At 62.0% G+C, this 19,100-nt stretch overlaps 1 protein-coding gene across 1 annotated transcript; it reads right to left on the bottom strand.

The window, feature by feature from the left end:
- Window positions 1-5,238: 5,238 nt before the first annotated feature.
- On the bottom strand, window positions 5,239-15,398 carry KCNJ9 (potassium inwardly rectifying channel subfamily J member 9). Its single transcript, XM_019498223.2, has 2 exons — window positions 14,441-15,398; window positions 5,239-6,309 (listed from the first exon to the last, which is right to left on the bottom strand). The coding sequence occupies exons 1-2, from the start codon at window positions 15,372-15,374 to the stop codon at window positions 5,996-5,998; spliced, it is 1,248 nt and encodes a 415-aa protein (XP_019353768.1). The 5' UTR covers window positions 15,375-15,398; the 3' UTR covers window positions 5,239-5,995.
- Window positions 15,399-19,100: the final 3,702 nt, after the last annotated feature.

Genomic DNA, 19,100 nt, shown 5'->3' with positions numbered 1-19,100 from the left:
GCAGGGCAGGACAGGTTGCACTTTGGGGCCGTGGGCTGGGTCCAACCTGCTGTCTCTGCCCTGCCTTGCCCCGGGACAGCTGCTGGGAAGCAAGACGGTGCTGCTAGCTGAGCCGGAGCTGCCTGTGGTGGAGAGGGGAATCTGAGACTGCCGGCTGTTTTGTTTGGCTCTGGCTGGAGCCTGGAGCAAGCCAGCACTGGACATCAAAGAGGCCCGGTCAGCAGGAGCTGCCGGCTGCACGCCACGTGCTGTCCTGTGAGTCGCGGCCAGCGGGCCAGGCAGTGCCAGGGCACTGGGTAGAAAGATAGTTGGGCAGCAGTCAGGAGCACTGTCCCCAGGCCTCAGTGCTGACCCCAGGGCAGTCCTTGGGCAGCAGCAGCCACAATGCCCCAGCCTGGCCCTGGCACTGGGGGTTGCTGTCTCCCAGCTGCCCTTGGTCATGGCCTGGCCCCTGTCCCTTGAGAGCTGGGAGAAGGATAGCTGCCATGTCCAAGCTACAGGATCCCAGCACTCGTTGGCATGGGGCTGGCTGCACTGATGCCAGAACCAGCATGGCAGGTCCAGGGCCTGGCAGGGTCGTGCAGGGCAGTGGGGTGAGCTGCTGTCCTAGTCCGTCCATCAGCAGGGTCCTGGCAGGCTGTGGGTGGTTTGAAGGGTGATGCCAAGAAGCCCCATGTCCTCAGAGAACTGCACAACAGCTCTGAGCATGCCCTGCAGCTCCCAGCTGCACCAAACACGCCATGCTTAAATAAAGATCCAAGCTGCTGCAGTGCAAAGGCCGTCCCTTTATTACTTCACAGAGCGGCATGTGTCCAGTGCATCCATCTGGCTGCCCACCTGGACCCAGGGCCACCCCCTCCCAGAGACACAGCAGTGCAGGGGTGGGCTGGGGTGAGCAGGGGGATGCTGTGCCAGGCCTGTGCCTGGGGGTGTCCATCTGCCGTGTCCCTGGGCAGGGGCCTGCTCTGGGGCACAAGCTCCTGCTGCAGCTGGACGTGGTGTTGGCTTCACCACTGACCTGTCTTTCCCAGCCAGGGGCATGTCCCATGGGATCACTGCAGTTAGTCCTGTTCACCCTTTTTCTGCCCCAGCTCAACCAAGGCACCCGTCACTGGTATCTCAGCCCATGGCAAAGGGACGCAGCAATGGTGGGGGCAGGTAGGGCCCCCAGGGTCTGGCTCCTCTTTACCAGTGACTGTCCTGAGCCCCTGGGCATGTCCCCCGCTCCCCTAGGCTGCATGGAGATGGGGGCACAGGCCAGCATGGGGGTTAGCTGTGCTCTCTGCTCTCTACATGCTCAGTGCTGCACAGGCGCTGAGGCAGCGCCCATCCTTGACTGCCAGAGGCCAGGGCAGTGGCCACAGGACCCAGGAGTCTGGGTTGCAAGGCCGATCCTCCCACATTGCTGTGTCCTGTCATGCCTCCTCCCTGCTGTTTGTGCCCCCTCCCGTGCCACGCTCCTCCGCCCACTTGCACTGTCCAAGCACGTGCGTGCACTGCGGGTCTTCGGCTTCCCATGCGCTTCGTGTTTGCTCTGCAGAAAGATGAGCCATGGGGGGAGGCATCAAAGGGATAAAGGCTGAAATGTGCTTTCCAGACCCCTGCAGCCAGCGTGCTGGAAACAGTGCTCCCCTGCCAACAGCCCAGCAGGACCAAGGTGCCCCTGCCCCATGAATAGCCCATGCCACACCCCCCCAACCCCAGGCCTGCAGAGCCACACTCCCCCCTGCTCCCTCCCAGCCTGCAGGACCGCACTGGCCCTGCCCTGGCTCAGCCCCGGGGTTCGTTCCAAGTGTTTCTTCCCCTCTGCAGTGTTGGGGGCACCTGGAGCCGGAGCCGTTTGTGCTGATCCCAGCCTGGGGCACGGTGCAGCATAGCCAGGACTTGGCCAGCATCTCCTCCTCCCCCAGCTCACACACGCATGCACGCACATATGCACATGCATGAACACACACAAACACATGCAGCACCCCCCACGGCCCCATGCTTCACTGTATCAGATAGTCAGCAGGTACATTCACTGCTTATTCCAGTCTTTTTTTTCCCCTTACACACACAACCACACACAGTTACACATCCCATCCCCCCTGCCCCTCCCACCCACACACACACAAGTACTTCAGTGTGTCAGTCAGCTGATACATTCAGTGCTTATCCTGGATCCTCATCTCCCCATCCCACACACACAAATGCGTGCGTGCGCACACATACATGGCTACACATACACCCAAGTGCTTCACTGTATCTGACAGTCAGCTGGTACATTCAGTGCTTATCTTGGCTCCTTCTCTCCCCCTCACACACGCCCAAGGCCAAGCACGCACACACGCGTGCACACAAATGCACAAACTGCAGCGTGCGCAGTAGAGTAGCACTCCCGCCCTGCAAGTTCCCTGCGGTGCCCTTGGCCAGTGTGAGCCGCGGCCCCCTCCCCCTGCCGAGGGGCTGTCGATGACTGCAAGACCGATGCAGCGGTGGTCCGGTGGAGCTGCTCCGAGGTCCAGGCAGAGGGCGGCCGTGCTGGGGGCACAATGGGCCAGGCCAGGGGTTCCCAGGCTGACAGCAGTGCTCACCCCAACCATGCCACAAGGCCCCCCCGAGCCAAGCACAGGCCCTGCCCTGTGAGTGATAACAGCTCCAACCCTCCTGCTTTTCCCAGGTGCTGCACCCCACAGCTGGCTGCACTTCAGAGGCAGGAGCATGTGCACCAGGGAGGCCCAAAGAGATGGCGGAAAGAAGATCTAGAGAGAAATCTGAACCCAGATGGAGCTGGAGATCCCCCCAAAGCGATGGGGATGGGGGACACAGAAGAGAAATGCTCCAAAGGGACCAGGCCAGGGGCAGCTGGGTCAGGCCAGAGACCCAGGGAGGGAACCCCAGCAGGGCACTCAGACCTGGGTCACAGTCCAGCTCAGGGGCCTCTAAGAAAGGGGGGAGCAGAGAAGGGCTCTGGGAGGCAGAAGGGGGCTAGGACCTGAGTGGCACAGCCAGCTTAGTGGACCACATATGTCCGCAGACCCCTCCCCAGCTCTGGTGGTCGCAGCAGTGCCAGGGCCCTCCTCTGTGTCCCTGCTGCGCTCGGAATCAGGGGTTGTGCTCCGGCCTGCTCGGGGCCATCTGCACACCTGCCAAGGGGACAGGCACTGCTCCACAGCTCACTCAGACTGAGCCCCAGCCTCCAGAGGGCAGCAGCAGCCACAGAAATGCAGCCACTTTTGGGGTGGAGCATAGCAAAGGCCAAGAGACATTCAGCAGGGACTGAGCCTGCCTGGGGGAGGGCTGTGCAGTGTTTGCACAAGGAGCAGCTCACCAGGGAGGGGTGAGACCTTGACCTCATCACCACAGTGCAGCTGCCCTGGGCGGGGGACATGGGTCCATGTAACTGCCCCATTTGCAAATGGGGGCCCCATTTGTTCCCAGCTCCCCTGCTCCACACCCCCGTAGCCTGTGCTCCTTGCAGAGCCCTGCTGGCATTGCTGGGTTGGTCTCTGCAATGGCCAGGAGGCTGCTCCAGGCTCAGAGCCATCTCTGGGCAGACCCGGCTCCATGTCGGACCCAGCCGGACCCCCATGTTTGGTGCCACATAGAGAAGGGACCCAACAGGCCCTGCTCCTGACTGCTACCTCCATGCCTTAGCTAGCGCAAGCCTCTCCGCTGCAAGTGGGAAACTAGGTCAGGGATGGTCTGTACCAGACAGAGCCAGTGGGGCGAGGGACGGGCACTGGGCTGGGCCCTATGGGCTCTAGGGTTCATGGTGCCTGGTGCCTGGCCTGGGGAGCTAACAGCAGGCAGAGCCATTGCTGGTCTCATTATAATGCTATCTGGTGGGGAGGGGACTTAGCCACGCACACAGGGAGCCCCCAAGAGCTTGCTGGGCACTGGGTAGGGGGGGAACCGAGGCACAGCACAGAGCAGAGTCAGACAGCAGGACTATTGTTGAGTAGTCTTATGGCTTACGTTAGGAGCTTGGGTCAGACAGCAGGGCCGAGCCAGCAGCACAGCACAGGCTCTGCAGCAGGGGCAGGGCTGAGAAGGAGGCTGCTCCCTGAGGTCCTCTGCCCACGACTCCCTAAGGTGTGTCCAGCTGGACCCCAGCACGTCCAGACAGCTTCAGGCGAGGGTCTGTGCAGCCAGCTGGCAAGGAGGGGATGCAGCCACAGCCAGGTAGCTCCTGGCATTCCCAGGGACATGGAGGCTGCAGGGGCAGGGGGTTAACAACCCAACCAGCTTTGAGAGGGAGCCAGAGGAACTGATAACGGGATGGTGAGAGGTGGCTGCAGACCACAGTAGGAGCTAGGGTTCACAGTGGCATGTGTGGCATCCAGGGCACAGGCTCTGGGCTCTGCCTCTGCTCCTGCACAGAGGCTACAGTTGAGTTTTCTGCTCTCCCAGGAGCCCCCACTCTGTCCCCCACCCCCAGGGACACCAGTGCTCAGGCTCCCATGCACTCTGGCACGCAGTGTCCTGCTACAACAGGTGCTCAGCACCCCTGGGCTCAGCCCATATGCGTCTCATGCTGCACCCTCCTGAAAACAGGCACCCTGATGACACGGCAGCTCTGGGGTTGGGGCCACACAGGGCTGGGCACAGCCATCCTGGCCTGGCTCAAAGGGGCTTTCCTGGGGGCAGGGGGCCACCCCCCTCACCTGCCCCCCAAGCTGCATCCTCTGTGGGGACTGGCCCTGGCATCAGGGCAGAGGGCACTGCCGGGCAGCACAGAGCCAGGGACCCTCAGGAGCAGCAGAGCAGCAAGGGCTTTGGGGTGGCCAAGGATGCTCCTGGTGTGGCTGCCTCTTCCGCCCACTCCCCTGCTGTCTCTGGAGCCCAGAGCAGCCCCAGGTCCCTGCACCGCTCCTGGGAGGTCTGGGCCTCTGAATGGCATTCAGGCAGGGGCTGGCAGATGCCACAGGGGGTGCTGGGCCAGGGAGTCCTGGCACCTGCTCCTCTCCGGGCTCTGTCACCTGCAGGGAGGCGCCTCAGAGCCCTGTGCACCCACAGCCCCTGGGGAGGCAGGAGAGGCCCTTTTCATGCAAGGCTAGCAGGGGGTGCCCTTGCTACCAGGGCATCCAGGTGAGGGCACGGTGCCCCGTACCCAGTACCCTCCCATGCTGCAGGGGACCAAGATCCACCTTTGCTGGAGGCAGGTTTGAACCCATGTCCTCACCCGCAAGTGGGGATGTGAGGGCAGCTCCAGGAGCCAAGGGTTGGGCACAGCGTCCGGTCCAAAATCTCTTTATTCAAAGGAAGAGCAGGCAGCAAGCCGAGCCGGGCATGGGGCTGTGTGTGGGAGGTCAGAGGGGCAGCTCGCGGGCCCCTGGGCATTGCCCTGCTGCAGCCCGGCCTCATCTGTCCTGCATCCCTGCTGCGTCTGTCCATCCCAGCAACCATGACCTGGGTGTGGGGGTGAATCCTGCTTTTCTCCACATGGTGCAGAGTTGCTAGCCTCAGCACCCAATGCCTGGCCTGGATGTCTGAGCACCAGCCCTGCCTCCCCTGCAGCTAATGCACAACCCCCTCCAGCCACTGGGATCCCTGCAGCCAGCTGCTCCCAGCTCCTGCCCTCCGCCACATCCCTCTAGGCCCCAGCCTCCTTCTGAGGCCTCAGACCATGCACCTGGACAGGGTGCACAGCTGCTCCACCTGCCCTCCACCACTGTCAGAGGCTTGTCTCCCTGCCATAAATGCCCCCCTGCCCTATCACACCCCCACTATCGCTATCACACCCCACTGGCTCCCTGCAATCACAAGAATGCCCCCAGCTGTGATAGTGTCCCCTGCCAGCCCTTTGCTGGTGCCCAGGGGCACGTCCCTGCATGGCTGTCCTGAACACGGCGTCCCTCTTTGCCCCTCTGGCCACAGCCCAGCTCATGCCCTGCCCTCGCCTGCCCGGGTTACTGCACGCTTGCCCTATGAGGCTGCCTCCCCCTGCTCCCTCCATCACTCCTCTTGCCCTCCTGCCACCTGGCCAGCCCCACCGCACCCGGACGCTGCCCGGCTACACCTTGGACTCGCTCTCGGCGTTGGCTAGGCTGCCGTTGCGCTCGGTGCCACCCGCCTCCTTCTCTGTCCCATCCTCCACCTTCTCGTCCAGCCGGCTGGGGATGGACCAATAGAGGTGGGCATCCCTGCGGGCCGCAGCCTCGGCCAGCTCCCGGGCGCTGCAGCTGGGCGTGTTCACCTCGAAGGTCTGGTGGAAGTTGTTGTAGTCCACCTCATAGAAGCCATCCTCCAAGCTCAGCACCGACATGAACCGGTGGCCCCACAGCACCTCGTCCACCAGGTAGGAGCTCCGGGCCTGGCACGTCATCCCTGCAGAGACAGCACAGCCATGGGTGCATGGTCCAGCCTGGAGGAGGGATCCTAGGCTTCCCGCTAGGGAACCCCAGGCCAGTCCCAGCCACGCTCCATGCCTTAGTTTCCTGGACCCAGCCCTGGCTTTTCAGGAGGGGGTCTGGGCATTGAGGCTCTTGCAGACGGGGATGGGGACATGGGGCATGGTCAGAGCCTACCTGCACTGGTGGGTGCCTGGTTCTTTGGGAAGATCAGGCTTGATCAGGGCCCCATGTCTATGCGGTACCCAGTGAGCAACCCAGCTGGTCCCTCTGGGCTCTGCCAGGTCTGTGCTTCCATGAGGTTTAACCTAACCCCCATGCAAGGGAAATCACTTGGTGGGTGAGCAGGCCACCAGCTGCAGCAGCAGGCACAAAGGCCTGGTGCCGGCCAGACGGCTCTGGTTTCCCTGCGGCTGGCTCAGCCAAGCGCTGTCCTGCAACCAGGACTCATGCAGGCCTGCGCACCCCAGGACTGGGAGGTCTCAGCACAAGCCGGGCTAGCCCCAGCTGGGTTTGGCTCCTTGCCCCTCCCTGCTGCAAGGGTCAGCACCCTTGTCCCTCCCCTGGCTGGCTCCCCTTGTCACTCCCCTCCCCTCCCCTCCCCTCCCCTCCCCTCCCCTCCAGAGAGCTCTTGTCTGAGGGGGGAGCTGTCTGGCAGGGTGGACACCCCCTCAGCTTGTCGCCTGTGGTCACTCAGGGAAGGGCTGGGGTTGGTCCAGCTACAGGGGTGGATCCAGGGAAAGGTGGGGGTGCAGTCACCCTCCCCTTTGATCCTCCTCCACTCCTGCTATCTGTTGGAGCTGAGGGCCTGATCCTGCCGGAGCCAGGCTGCTCAGACTCTTTTCCTAGCCCGAAGCCAAGGGCCCAATCCTAACTTCACCCCATCCCCTTGATCCCTTTTTCCAAATTCTCAGCCTGCCATTATGCAAACACCGGGGGGAGCCCCTGCTCCAGACCAGAGGACTCACAGAGGCTGGGAAACTGCCCATGGCCAGCCGGTTTGGGGGCTACATCGGTGCAGAGAGAGCCCTGCCCCTATCCCAAGAGCCAGTTTGGCCATGCACTCACACCCTGCCAGGGCCTGCCACCTGGGGCTATGGGCAGCTCTGGCCCTCCCTAGCTCCACTGGCTGGAGTGGGCTTGGTGTGGCTCACAGGGGCAGCAAGGCCAGGCAGCGGGTCCAGGCATGGAGCAGGGCAGTTCCTGATGGGCCGAATGGGGTTGCAGCCATAGCCACGGGGCTGAGCTGGCACTAGTGTAGCCTGCCTGGCTCCTGCCTCCACACACAGCCACTGTCAGCTCCAACTGGGCCCTGTTGTGACTTTTTTTTTTTTTTTTTTTTGAATTTTAGAAATGTTTTGTGTCCCAAGCCAAATCAGCCAAATCAAGTCCAAATCCATGAGTCAGTCCAGAACCATCAGTGGCCCTACAACCGGCAAACATCCTCCACCCCCACCAGGGGCTCAGATATTTCCAAAGTCTTTTGGCAGGCATCCTACGTGCAGGCCCAAGCCCAGTTCAGATGCCCCCAAGTTTTGCCTGCCCTCAGCCATATAGCTGCAGGAGCAAGCTAGGGAGGAGCCTCCCTCGGCGGGTACTAAACCACGCCAGAAAAACAGTTATCCCCCAGGGGCTTAAGGAAAACTGCCTTCATGGACCCAGATACTGCCAGGTCAGTATTGTGGTGACCCTGTTGTGACCTGGCCGAGACTCCTGCAGCCATGCTCACAAACATATCCAAAGGGGTCTGGGATCCCTCCATGCCCAACTCCAAAGGTTGCTGAACGGGGATTGTGATCTGGGTCTGACCAGGGTTTGTTCCCCAGTTCCTCACTCCCTTGCAGCCTCCGGCATGTCAGGTCCAGGAAACTCTGACTCAGAGGCCGGGCACCTCATCCCCATGCTCAATAGCAACCGCTGCCCCTTTCCGCCAAGAACGGGTCCAATCTATTTGTGAATCAAGCTGAACTCTCAGCTTCTCCCATGTCTGGTGGCAACAAGCCCCACAGTTTAATTACATGTTGTGTGAAGAAGACCTGCTGGTGTTAGTTTTAAACCTACTACCTACCAGTTGTATGTTGTGACCCCTTTTTCTTGTGTGGTGAGGGACAGTCAACAATCGATCCTTATTGACTTTCTCTTTGCCATTTAGTTTTTGGAAACCCTTCCCCTGTCCCCCCTCATCATCTCTTTTCTAACTGACCAGGCCTGGCCTCTGGAGTTTCTCCTCCTTGGGAGGCCCCTCCGTAGCACTCATCATCCTTGTCCTTCTTTGGACCTTCCCTAGCTCTTCTGTCTCCTCTCTGACATACGGGGATCAGATCTGATCAGATCTGGGAGCAAGAGGGAATGGAGCTGAGCGCTCTGTCAGTGTGGGGACAGCACCTCTGATGAGGTCCAGGATGCCGTGGCACATGGGGTGACGTCTTTCTGCCCTGACATCACATTGGCTTCCCTACTGCATCCCAGTCTGGCAAACTGGACAAACTGGGCCTGGAGCCAGTGCCTGGGGTGGGCCTGGACCAGCCTGTCTCTGAGCAGCTGGCAACTGACTTGAGACCAAACCTTCAGCAGAAGAGCAACTGCTACCAAGAGCCTGAGTGTGGGCAGCCACGCTGTGCACGCAGGGCTGGGGCAACTGGTTGGACTGGACTCTGGGGGTGTCCCTGCAAGGGGGGAGCTCCTGGGACAGGGGCTGGGTTCAGGAGAAGACAGTTGGGGAGGAGAAGGAGCCAGAGGGGATTAGAGAAAGGGATGGGGCAGAGAGAAGGGGCAGGGGCAGTGGAGGCTGGATGAGATGCAACCCAGCAGCAGGTTGGCACCACCCAGCACTGCAGCCCGTCACCAGCACCTTGGCTCCAGGCATGGGGGTGGTGGTGGGGAACAGCCAGTTCTCACACACTCAGTGGAAGCACTGAGTCAGCCTGGTGGAAGGACACTTGGGCCCTAATACCCACAAGGCCCCAGCCTTGGGGGTCCTCAGTGCCTCTGCTGCTGCAGGGACACAGACAGGCAGGGATGCACGAGCCAGGGGCAGAAAGGGGCAGGGATTCCCCCTTGCACTGATGTGCAGTTTCCCTGGGAGAGGGAAAAGGGAACTGGCTGTGGGGGTGCAGACCTGGCCACGCCGTGGGGGTGCAGACCTGGCCACTCTGGGTCCCTGTGAGCTCTGCTGGGATGGCCGGTTCCAGCCTCCCCCCTGTGCTGGGGGTAGGGGGGTGCTGGCAGTTCAAAGGCATTGGTGGAGCATGAGTGCCATCTACCGGCATGAATATGCAGTACGTGCCCTTGACCCATCTCCCTAACCAGGCCCGGCTGGCAGGGGTTTCTGCAGCAGGCAGGGTAGATTTCATAGCATCCCAGAGCCATGGGGCTGGAAGGGAGCTCCAGGGGTCACATCCTGAGGCAGGATCAACCCTGTCTAAAACATCCCAGATAAACCCATCAACTCAACTCTTAGCAAAACTACACAGTCAGCCCTGACACAGCACCGGACATCTCACCCAAACGGGCCCCAGGGAAAGCAGGGGGGGCACGGCAGCAACATCCTGCTGCTGCAAGGGTTATTAATATACACTCAAGAGATCCCAAGCAGAAGTCGTGCCCCTGCTAGAGAGGAAGGCAACCCCTACACACACACACACACACACACACACACACACAGACGTCCATATCAATCTGACCAAGGGGGTAAATTCCTTCCTCACCCCAATGCAGCATCAGTGTGACCCTGAGCAGAGGGGCAAGACCCTCCAGCCAGGACCCTCTGGTGTTGATCCCAGCAGGAGCGTTGGCACAGGCCAGTCCCCATCCCCAGCCTGGGCTGCAACCAACACCAAGTGCCTCTGGGGGAGGCTTACAAAGTGCCTGACAAATGGAGCAGAAAGTGGGGGGAGGGGGACACGACAACCAGCCCAGCCCAGCCCAGCCCAGCCCAGAGCCTGGGTAATCCCTGTGGTAGAACATAGACATCACTACCTTAGAGACTAACTACATCAGAGCCATCTGGAGCAGAAGCTTTCTTGAGCTTACATGCACGTCACCCACAGCCATGAGTGGACGTGCCCAGGGCCGTTCCACATGGGTCTGCGGGGAGCCGGGAAGGGTCAGGGCAGCGGGGCAGGCTGTGGGGAGCCAGCTCTGAGCACTGGCAGGGGGGTCCAGTGCCTGGCTAGGGGCTCGGGATCTCCTGCAAGGCAGGCCACGGAGGAGCTGGGCCGGTGATGCAATGCAGCCCCAGCCCCCTGCCCACCTCCCTGCATCAGGGCCAGGAGCCGGGGCTGTCTTGGGTGGGGGGTAGGAAGGAGTGCGGGTCCGGGGTGGAGGAGGCCAGAGAGATGCTCTGCAATGACAAGGCCGCTGGTTACTGTGGTGACGAATGCTGCACTCGAGCCTCTGGTTATGTAACTGCAGTGGGGGGGGGAGGTTTAAAAATAAAAGGCTCCGGTTCTCCTGGCAAAGCCCCCGGGAGACGTGGCAGGAGATGGCCGGGGGGCTGGCACCTGGGAGCAAGCTCTGACCCCTTGCAGAGACCAGGAGCTGGGGGGGAGGGAATAAATCCTTGAGCCCCAGTGGCACCAGCCACCCTACCGGGTGTTCACAAGGACCCCTGCACCCCGCACCCTCCTCAGCACTGCCCAGTGCACACGGAGATTGGGGCCACCTGGCACTGGGGGGCTGTCAGCCTGCAGTTTCCCAGCTCCTGCTCTGCTGCTGCCAGCCTCACAGGTGCCTGCAGCCCCAGCTTTATCGGGCCCCCGCAGCTGAGCAGCCCGACCAGCTCCCCCTCAGCCCCCCAACAAAGCAGGTGCTCGCTCTCAGGGCCCAATCCTGCCAGGGGCTCAGCCCCAGCCCAGGGAGGACATTGCAGCTGGGGTGGGGGGGTCCAGGCTCACCTGCCCAGTCCCTGGCAACTGATGGTGCAGTGGGTGGGGTGAGGGCTCTGAGGCAGCTGGTGCATGGGGCTTTGCTCTGGGCCAGCTCTACTCTAGCAGGCAGCCCATGCCCTTCAGCATCCCCTCCTGGCTGCCTCAGCACCCAGACCTGGCTCTGCAGGTCTGTGCAGGGAGCTGGGCTCACACCCAGGTGGGATCAGCGCCTCATGCTCTGAGCGTGTCTCCAGCGTCTGGCTGGGGAGATAGAGCTTGTCCCAAGGGAGACTGGTATCCTGGGACAGCAAAGCTCTGCAGGCCAGGACAGGGTCTAACTCTGGGTGCACTAAGACGTGGCAGGCCGAGAGCCTCCCTGCCTGCCTGAGCTCTGCGCCAGGAGGTGACAAGTGTCTGTGCTGGGCTCCGGGGCCGTGCTATGCTGGGCAGGGTGCCCGGTGCCTGTGGGCAGATGGCGGGGCACACTGCTGGCTCCGCACTCACTTCTGGCAGCCAGGAACTGCGTGTGTCCCTGAGCCTGGGAAAAGCACCCGAGAGGCTGGAGCTGCCAGGCAGCCATGGCCCTGTCCAGCCAGTCCCCAAGCACCCGGGAGGCTGAACGAGCGTGTCCTCAGCGCCCTTAGTTGTAGCATCAGCCAGTCTCTGGATGGCAACCTGGTCTAGTGGCTAAGGCTCTTCCTGGGGCCCCTGGAGTACTGGCTCCTGCCATGATCACTGCTGTTGCCCCACGGAGTGATTCTGGGCCTCTCCACCATCTCTCCAGGCCTCGCTCCTGCTTCAGCTGCACTAGGAGCTTCTTAGGAGATGGTGTGCAGCTGTGCAGCGTGGTGCAGCCCTGGACTCAGCTGGGGCTTCCAGAGGGGTTTCATGGGTGGGGAAACTGAGGCACAGAATTGCTGGGGCCACAGGTTCAGGCTAAGTGAAGAAGGACCCTGTGATCTGGGGCAGTGGTCTATTTGTTTCAGCTGTTACATGGCACTAGCCCACTATTTTACTAGAGCTGCCAATTAGGTGGTGAGAGACACTGGCACAAATGATTGCGAGGAACAACAAATGAAAAAGGGAACATGCGTGTAGGTCAGAGGTTCAAAACAAGTACACCCTTGGGGGGCACTGAGCAGACACCTCCCACCAACTCTCAAATGCAGCTAGTGAACCAACAGCTACCACCCAGTGGTGCTCTGCCCAGAGACGGGACTGGACGAAAACCAGGAAAATGGCCCCACAATCCCCGGGAACCCTCCTGGCCAGAGCCTCCTTCCTGGTGATGTGAACAGCCTGCTTGGCCAGGGCTAGGAGGAGGCTGACCAGGAGATCCTGGCTTTGGTGGGGCCATGGGTGGGGTGTGAAAAAATAAACAAGTGGGGGGAAAAGTGCAGCCAGAACCTCAATAAAAGGCTCTGGAGAAGAAGGAGCAGGGCCTGCATCCTGGTGCACTCCAGGAACACGTGCATCAGGGTCTCCCTCTGCCCACAAAATGGGCATGTGTCAGGGGCCACTATAAATCGTGCCAGATACAGCTCATCTGGGGCTGTGGCTGTGTCCTGGAGTGAGATCAAGGACTGAGGGAGTCAGGGCCACTGCAGGAGGGCTGACTACCATGTCACACCCATGGCAACCCTCTGAGGGGCTGCAGAGTCCGCAAGAGGATCCCTCTTGCAATCTCAGTGCTCCCCTTGTGTGAGGTCAGTACACCCCATGTGAGGTCAGCCCATCCCCATGTGAGGTCAGCACATTCCCCGAGCAACATCAACACATCCCCCGTGTGAGGTCAGCGTATTCCTGTGAGAGATCAGTGCATCCCCTGTATGAGGCCAGCACATCCCCATGTGAGGTCAGTGCATCCCTGTATGAAATCAGCACATCCTCTGTGCAAGGTCAGTGCATCCCTCATGCAACATCAGCACATCCCCTGTATGAGGTCAGCACATCCCTGTGCAAGGTCAGTGCATCCCTGTATGGAGTCAGCACATCCTCTGCACAAGGTCAGCGCATCCCTGTGTGAGGTCAGAGCATCCCCTGTGCAAGGCCTGCAGTGTTGGGCTAATGTGTCTCTGCTTCCTTGATGCTCTGGAGATCTGCAGCAGAGCTGGCAGCTCCCCTCTGCACCATGGCCCAAAGCCCCACATTGCCCCATCCTTTCCTGCTTGCAAAAGGTGGTGCTTGGACACCCAGCTATGATCAGGGTGCCCCTGGGCCCAGCCCCACACTAATGGGGGTGTCATCCCTGCCCCCAAATCAGGGACCCCCTGAAAGGGACTTTCATGTACACCTAAGGCAATGGTCCCTTCCCACAGCCTTGCACCCTGGGGAAATTGAGGTGGCGGGGCACTGGCCAGTGCTCAAGCTGATGGAAACAGCAGTGCATCCAAGGTTACCTGAACCCCAGGGCTTTGGGAGTGGGCCAAGCAGGGAAATGGAGATCAGGCAGGGGTGTGGGGAGGGGACATATGGCAGTTTTGTGGTACCAGCTCTACCCCATGGAGAGACAAAGGGCAGGGGATCCTGCTGAGGAGTGAGTGCCCAGGGCATGGGCTGAGCAGTTCTCAGGGGAAAGAGGTGGGGGGAGGGGGGGGGGAGCAGGGCTCGGCTGGACTCTACCTCATGGTCAAAGTCCAAACCCCAGATGGGATCCAGCCTAAAACCTGCAGCCCCTGCCCCTAACTGGGCGAGCCTGGGTCTGCTCAAAACCTGGAGTGAACGTGCAGGAAGAGACAGGTCCAAGCAGTTCTCTAGGCACTGACCCCATACCCGGCCTGGACCCAGGGAGGCTTGAAGGGACTAGGTTGGGAGTAGTGGGAGCCTGAAATGGGCCCCAAACCTGGACTAGATCAATTGGGATCAATCTAAGCCTAGCGCAGGGGTGGGCAAAATGCAGCCTGGGGGCTGGAAGTGGCCCACCAAACCATTCTATCCAGCCCGGCTCCCTAAAAAATTTAGAAAATTAATATTTATCTGCCCTGGGCTGCCTGTCATGTGGCCTTCAATGGCTCGCCAAAACTAGTAAGCGGCCCTCTGCCCAAAATAATTGCCCGCCCCTGGCCTAGCGTATGCACTGCCCCAAGCCTGGGCTAGATCGTGGGTAAGACTGTGCTGGGCCCTAAAACTGGTCTGACTCTGTGTGAGGCTGGACCAGCTCCAATGTAAACCCTGCCCTACCCCAATGGCCACCAATGTCAGCACCAGTTAGACCCAGCCCAGGTCCCATGCCAGCCTTACCCGTGGCCTCCACCATGCCTTCAAGGATAACAACAATCTCGAACTCATCCTTCTCCAGCTCCTGCTTGGAGACCTCCCAGAAGGGGCTATGCTCGTTGATCTCATGGCTGATGATGAGGGGCGAGACCAGGAAGAGGCGGTCATCACCTGTCTCAAAGCCCACGTTGATGTCTGTCTGGTTGAGGGGGATGAACTCCCCCTCAAGTGTCTGCTTGGACTTGATGAGCTTGGCCCGGATGGAGGCCTCCACGATGTGCGAGTTCCTCAAGTCCCCGACCCGGAACATGAGGCACAGGCGGTCATCGCGCAGCGAGACGACGGCATGGGAGGAGAACACCAGCGTCTCGGCCCGCTTGTTGGGCTGGGAGATCTTGACGAACATGCAACCCACCATGAAGGCATTGACCATGGAGCCCAGGATGGCCTGCAGCAGCAGCAGCACGATGCCCTCAGGGCACCGGTCCGTAATGACACGGTAGCCATAGCCGATGGTGGTCTCCGTCTCAATGGAGAAGAGGAAGGCAGAGACGAAGCCATTGAGATTGTTGACGCAGGGTGTCCAGGCCTTGTCCTCCAGGTGGTCGAGGTCACCGCGGCAGTACGCGATGAACCACCAGATGAGGCCAAAGAACAGCCAGGTGATGGCATAGGCCAGGATGAAGACCAGCAGGCTGAAGCGCCACTTGAGGTCCACCAGGGTGGTGAAGATGTCAGTGAGGTAGCGGTACGTCTCCCGTACATTCCCGTGCTGCACATTGCACTTCCCGTCCTTCTCCACATACCGCTGGCGCTGGTGCTTCTTGACCGGCTTCTTCTTCTCGGGCTCGCCTGGGCCCCGGGCAGGTGCCTTGGAGGGCGCAGCACACAGTGGGGGCTTGGCCTCCCGCACCGGTGTCTCAGGTGCGGCAGAGAAGGCCGAGTTCTCCTTCGCCATGTCAGCGCCGTGAGCACCGGCCGTGCTGGCTGTGCTCCTCAGAGTCTGGGGGACAGAGACATCAGTTAGATGGAGCTGGTTACTAACAGGGGGGACCCTGGGGCTGCTGCTAGGAGCTAACCTGCTCTGCACCTGCACCAATGACCCTCTTACAGAATTACCTGGCCCAGCACCTGGAGACCCCTCGCCTGCCCCAGGCTGAGCAGGGGGAGAGGGCTCTGCCAATGCTCCACCACAGTGAGTAGGACATATGGCCTGTGCCAGCCCCCCTACTCTCCCTCTCTCTCTCTCTCTGTCTCTCTCTCACACACACACACACATCAGGGGCTTGGCAGTAAATGCTGATGTGCATGCAGGGAGGTTTGCACTTTTTCTGTGCCAGCAGCTGCCTGGCATCAGTGCCTGCCTGGGCTCATCCTAGCAAAGGTCTTGCCACTGCCCTTCACAGCCTGGCACTGGGAGCCAACTGCACTGCAGTCAACAGTCGCAGATCCCTTCCACCCCAGCATGGCCATCCTGGCACAGCCCAGCTCTGCTTAAGACTGAGAGAAGGGGCTGGATCAGACTCATGGAAGCTGCATAAACACCATCTACCACCCCAACATGCAGCCACCTCTGGGGAGCATGGCAGGGGCTGTGACCTGGCATAAGCAGCAGTGCAGGGGCTGGGGAAGAAATGGCAGGGGGAAAAGCCCTGGGGCAAGGGAACATTGAGGGTGCTGTGAGGTGCTGGAGCCTATTGACTCAGGCCCCCACTTCCCAGTGCAGCTGCGCCCCCTTGTCCCAGGGGTGCTGGCTTTCACAACCCTGTTTTCCAGTACAACACCAGGCTCTGGCTCAGCTGCACTCTGGCTCTGCAGCCTCCAATGGGGTGGGCACCAGGCCCTGTCATGGGAGGAAGCCAGTGTGCCCTGGGAAAGTGGACAGGGCTGGGCTCACTGCTTGAAACCAGGCTGGCCTGGGACACATCCCCCCACATGCACAGGACATGCAACAGAGCATCCCCACGCATGCACACAACACCAGGCACACAGGACACCCCACATGAGAAACACACACATATCCCCAACCCAGAACAGCACACACAAGATGCAACCCAGATGCATGCAACATGCAGCTGTGCACCATGCACAGAGCACTGCACCCAAGACACATGCAGACACAACATAGGGAGCAGGGAGGACATGCCCATGCCCAGCTCAGCCTGCCCCCCATGGAAATGCCAGGGCAGAGAAAGACACCCCAAAATGCATGGTTATTTGCATCTACAGCCCACCAGGGTGCACCCCCCCAACTCACCGTGAGAGAGGACAGGGTGGGGGCTCAGGGCTGGAAAAGGAGCTGGGCAGGCAGGGATTGGGGCAGGGGCTTGTCCTGTCCTCAGCTCTCTGCTCTGTCCTGGGCTGACCCCAGGGAACATCCCATCCCCACCCTGGGAGCTCTCTCTGTCTGGAGCCAGGCCCGCTTCCATGACCAGCTCTCTGAGCCAGGGGCTGCCTCCCTCCTGGCCCCACACAGTCCAAATCCCCAAGCAGGCCCAAGAAATGGTAGGAAGACATAAGGTGCCAGTGCCCTGTACCTCCAGCACCCAGAGACAGGATGGCAGGAAGGCGCTGGGCAAGAGACCCAAGTCCTCCAAGAGCCTGGGCTGGCCCCGACCCGGGGGCAGATCCCTCCAGCCTTGTGCCGCCACTGACCCCCATGGGGCGGGGGGGGGGGGGGCGCAGCTGGGCCATCCCCAGCCGTGCAAGGGGGCCGCCCCCACGCGTGTGCGGGGCGGGGGCAGCGGCGAGCGGCCCGGCCGGGGAGCGGAGCTGTCCGCCGCGGCGGTGCTGAACCGCGGCCCGGCCCCGACCCGCGCACGTGGCGGCCCCGACCCGCGGGCCCCGTGGCGGCGCTCCCAGGCGCCCCTGCTCCCCTGCCGTTGCCACGGCAACAGCTCCGGACGTCCTTGAGCCGGGTGCGAGATGCCCCCCCCGGGCCGGGCACTGCTAAAAATGCCGCCCGCCCCCGCGGCCGGGGCTGGCGCTGCAGCTGGGGCCGGGCGGGGGCGGGGGTCGAGGCAGGGGCTGGGTCAGGGCGCGGCGGTGGGGTAGGAACAGGGGCTGGGGCTGGGGCTGGATCGGGGCAGGCGCGGCTCCCCGGTGCCCGCCCGCGCGGCTCTCACCTCCTCCCCGCCGGCCGAGGCGCTCGGGGCCCGTGGGCGCGGCGCCCCCGCATCGTGCTCCGGCCGGGGCGGCGGGGCCGGGGCCGGGGCCGGGGCCGGGGCCGGGCCGGGCGGCGGATGCTGCGGGTCCCAGCGCTCGGCGGAGCGCCCTGCGCGGGGGGCGGCGCCGGCCGTGACTGGCAGCTCCCCCCGCCCCCCCCCCCCCGGCCCCAGGGACCTGCCTGCACCTCCGCGCTGGGGACAGCGGAGCCCCCTGGCCCGGAGCCGCGGCCCCCGCAGCTTCCCCCCACCCCTGCCCGGGTGCCTGCCCCCTGCCCGGGCCAAATGCCCAGCACTGGGCTGGAGACCTGCCTCCCCCGGCCCGAGCTGCGTGGTTGGGAGCGACGGGCCCCGCCGGAATGAGAGTGAGAGTGAGTGAGAGGCGGTCAGCTCCATCCAGGCGTCAGGGCGCGGAGCTCGGGCCCACAAGGCCGTCCCCGGCCAGGCACGAACAAGAGTCCCCCCTGCTCCTTCTGGTGCCAAGCCTCCATGGGCCCATTTCACAGCTGGGCAGAGTGTGACCAGCCCAGTGGTAGAGCGGGGCAGAGAAGCCAGGGGTCCTGGCTCTCCACCCCTGTGCTCAGCAGCTCCCAGCACCTGGGGGGACTCTAGGCAGAGGCAGGTGCCTCTTGTTATGCCTGCCCTGGGCTTGCCGTTGGGATCAGCTGCTTAATGTGCTCAGAGCAGGACATGGGGGACCTGCAACATGGAGCCGGCGCGCCCTGGCAGAGCAGAGCCAGTGTAGCAAAGCAGCCAGGTGCAGGGGAGTGCGGGGGCACTGGCTGCTGGCAACAACTCTAGCCTGCCCCTGGCCTGGCCTCACCACCCCCAGGGGGAGAGGACCTGGCTTCATGAGAGAGGTGGGTGCAGGAGATGGCACTGCCAGGACAACACGCCTGGCTTCTACTCTAGGCTGTGCTGCAGCATTGGGGTCTGCCTAAAGCATGGGGGAAATGGGACTCTGGATGCCCGGCTCCTCTCCCAGCGCCCAGGGATGGGGTGGAGGCCAGCAGGTGGAGCAGGAGGGTGCAACTCCTCCTTGCTTTCTCCTAGCAGGGAGGAGGAAACCCCCCTGTAGCTTCACCCCCTGTGAGGGAAGGGTCCTGCCCTACCTCAACTTTGCCACTGCTGGCCCCAGTGACCTTGGCAGCATCCCCACAGGCCAACCCCTGCTGCCAGCCCCTTCCTCCCGTGCTCCCAGCATCCAAGGCACAGAAGCAGTGACACAGGCTATTCTTAGCTGCTGTGGCAGGGACGCGCCCAAGGTGCTCCACATCCTCCCCTTCCCCCAGAGAGCTCTGCATATGCTCTGCCCTGGAACATGCAGCCGTGGAGATGCCCCTCCAGGCACAGCAGTCATGCCAGGCTCTTTTCCTGCTCTGCCCTTGACCTGCTGGGGGTTGATGCCTCCCTCCTCTGTGCTGGTGATGCCAGTGTCTGGCTGCTCCCACCCATTGCAGGCTCATGGGGCAGGGTTGTACTGGGCTCCCACCCTACACACAACAATAGGCCCAACATGC

The sequence above is a fragment of the Alligator mississippiensis genome, chromosome 15 (genome assembly GCF_030867095.1).
Source record: "Alligator mississippiensis isolate rAllMis1 chromosome 15, rAllMis1, whole genome shotgun sequence".
Classification (NCBI taxonomy): Eukaryota; Metazoa; Chordata; order Crocodylia; family Alligatoridae; genus Alligator; species Alligator mississippiensis.
This window is presented reverse-complemented; position numbering and strand designations above follow the sequence as displayed.

Coding starts and splice junctions, on each gene's coding strand:
- KCNJ9 (XM_019498223.2), bottom strand. CDS start 15,374: ATGGCGAAGGAGAACTCGGCCTTCTCTGCCGCACCTGAGACACCGGTG. Junction 6,310..14,440: donor AGGCATGGTGGAGGCCACGG/GTAAGGCTGGCA, acceptor CTGTCTCTGCAG/GGATGACGTGCCAGGCCCGG.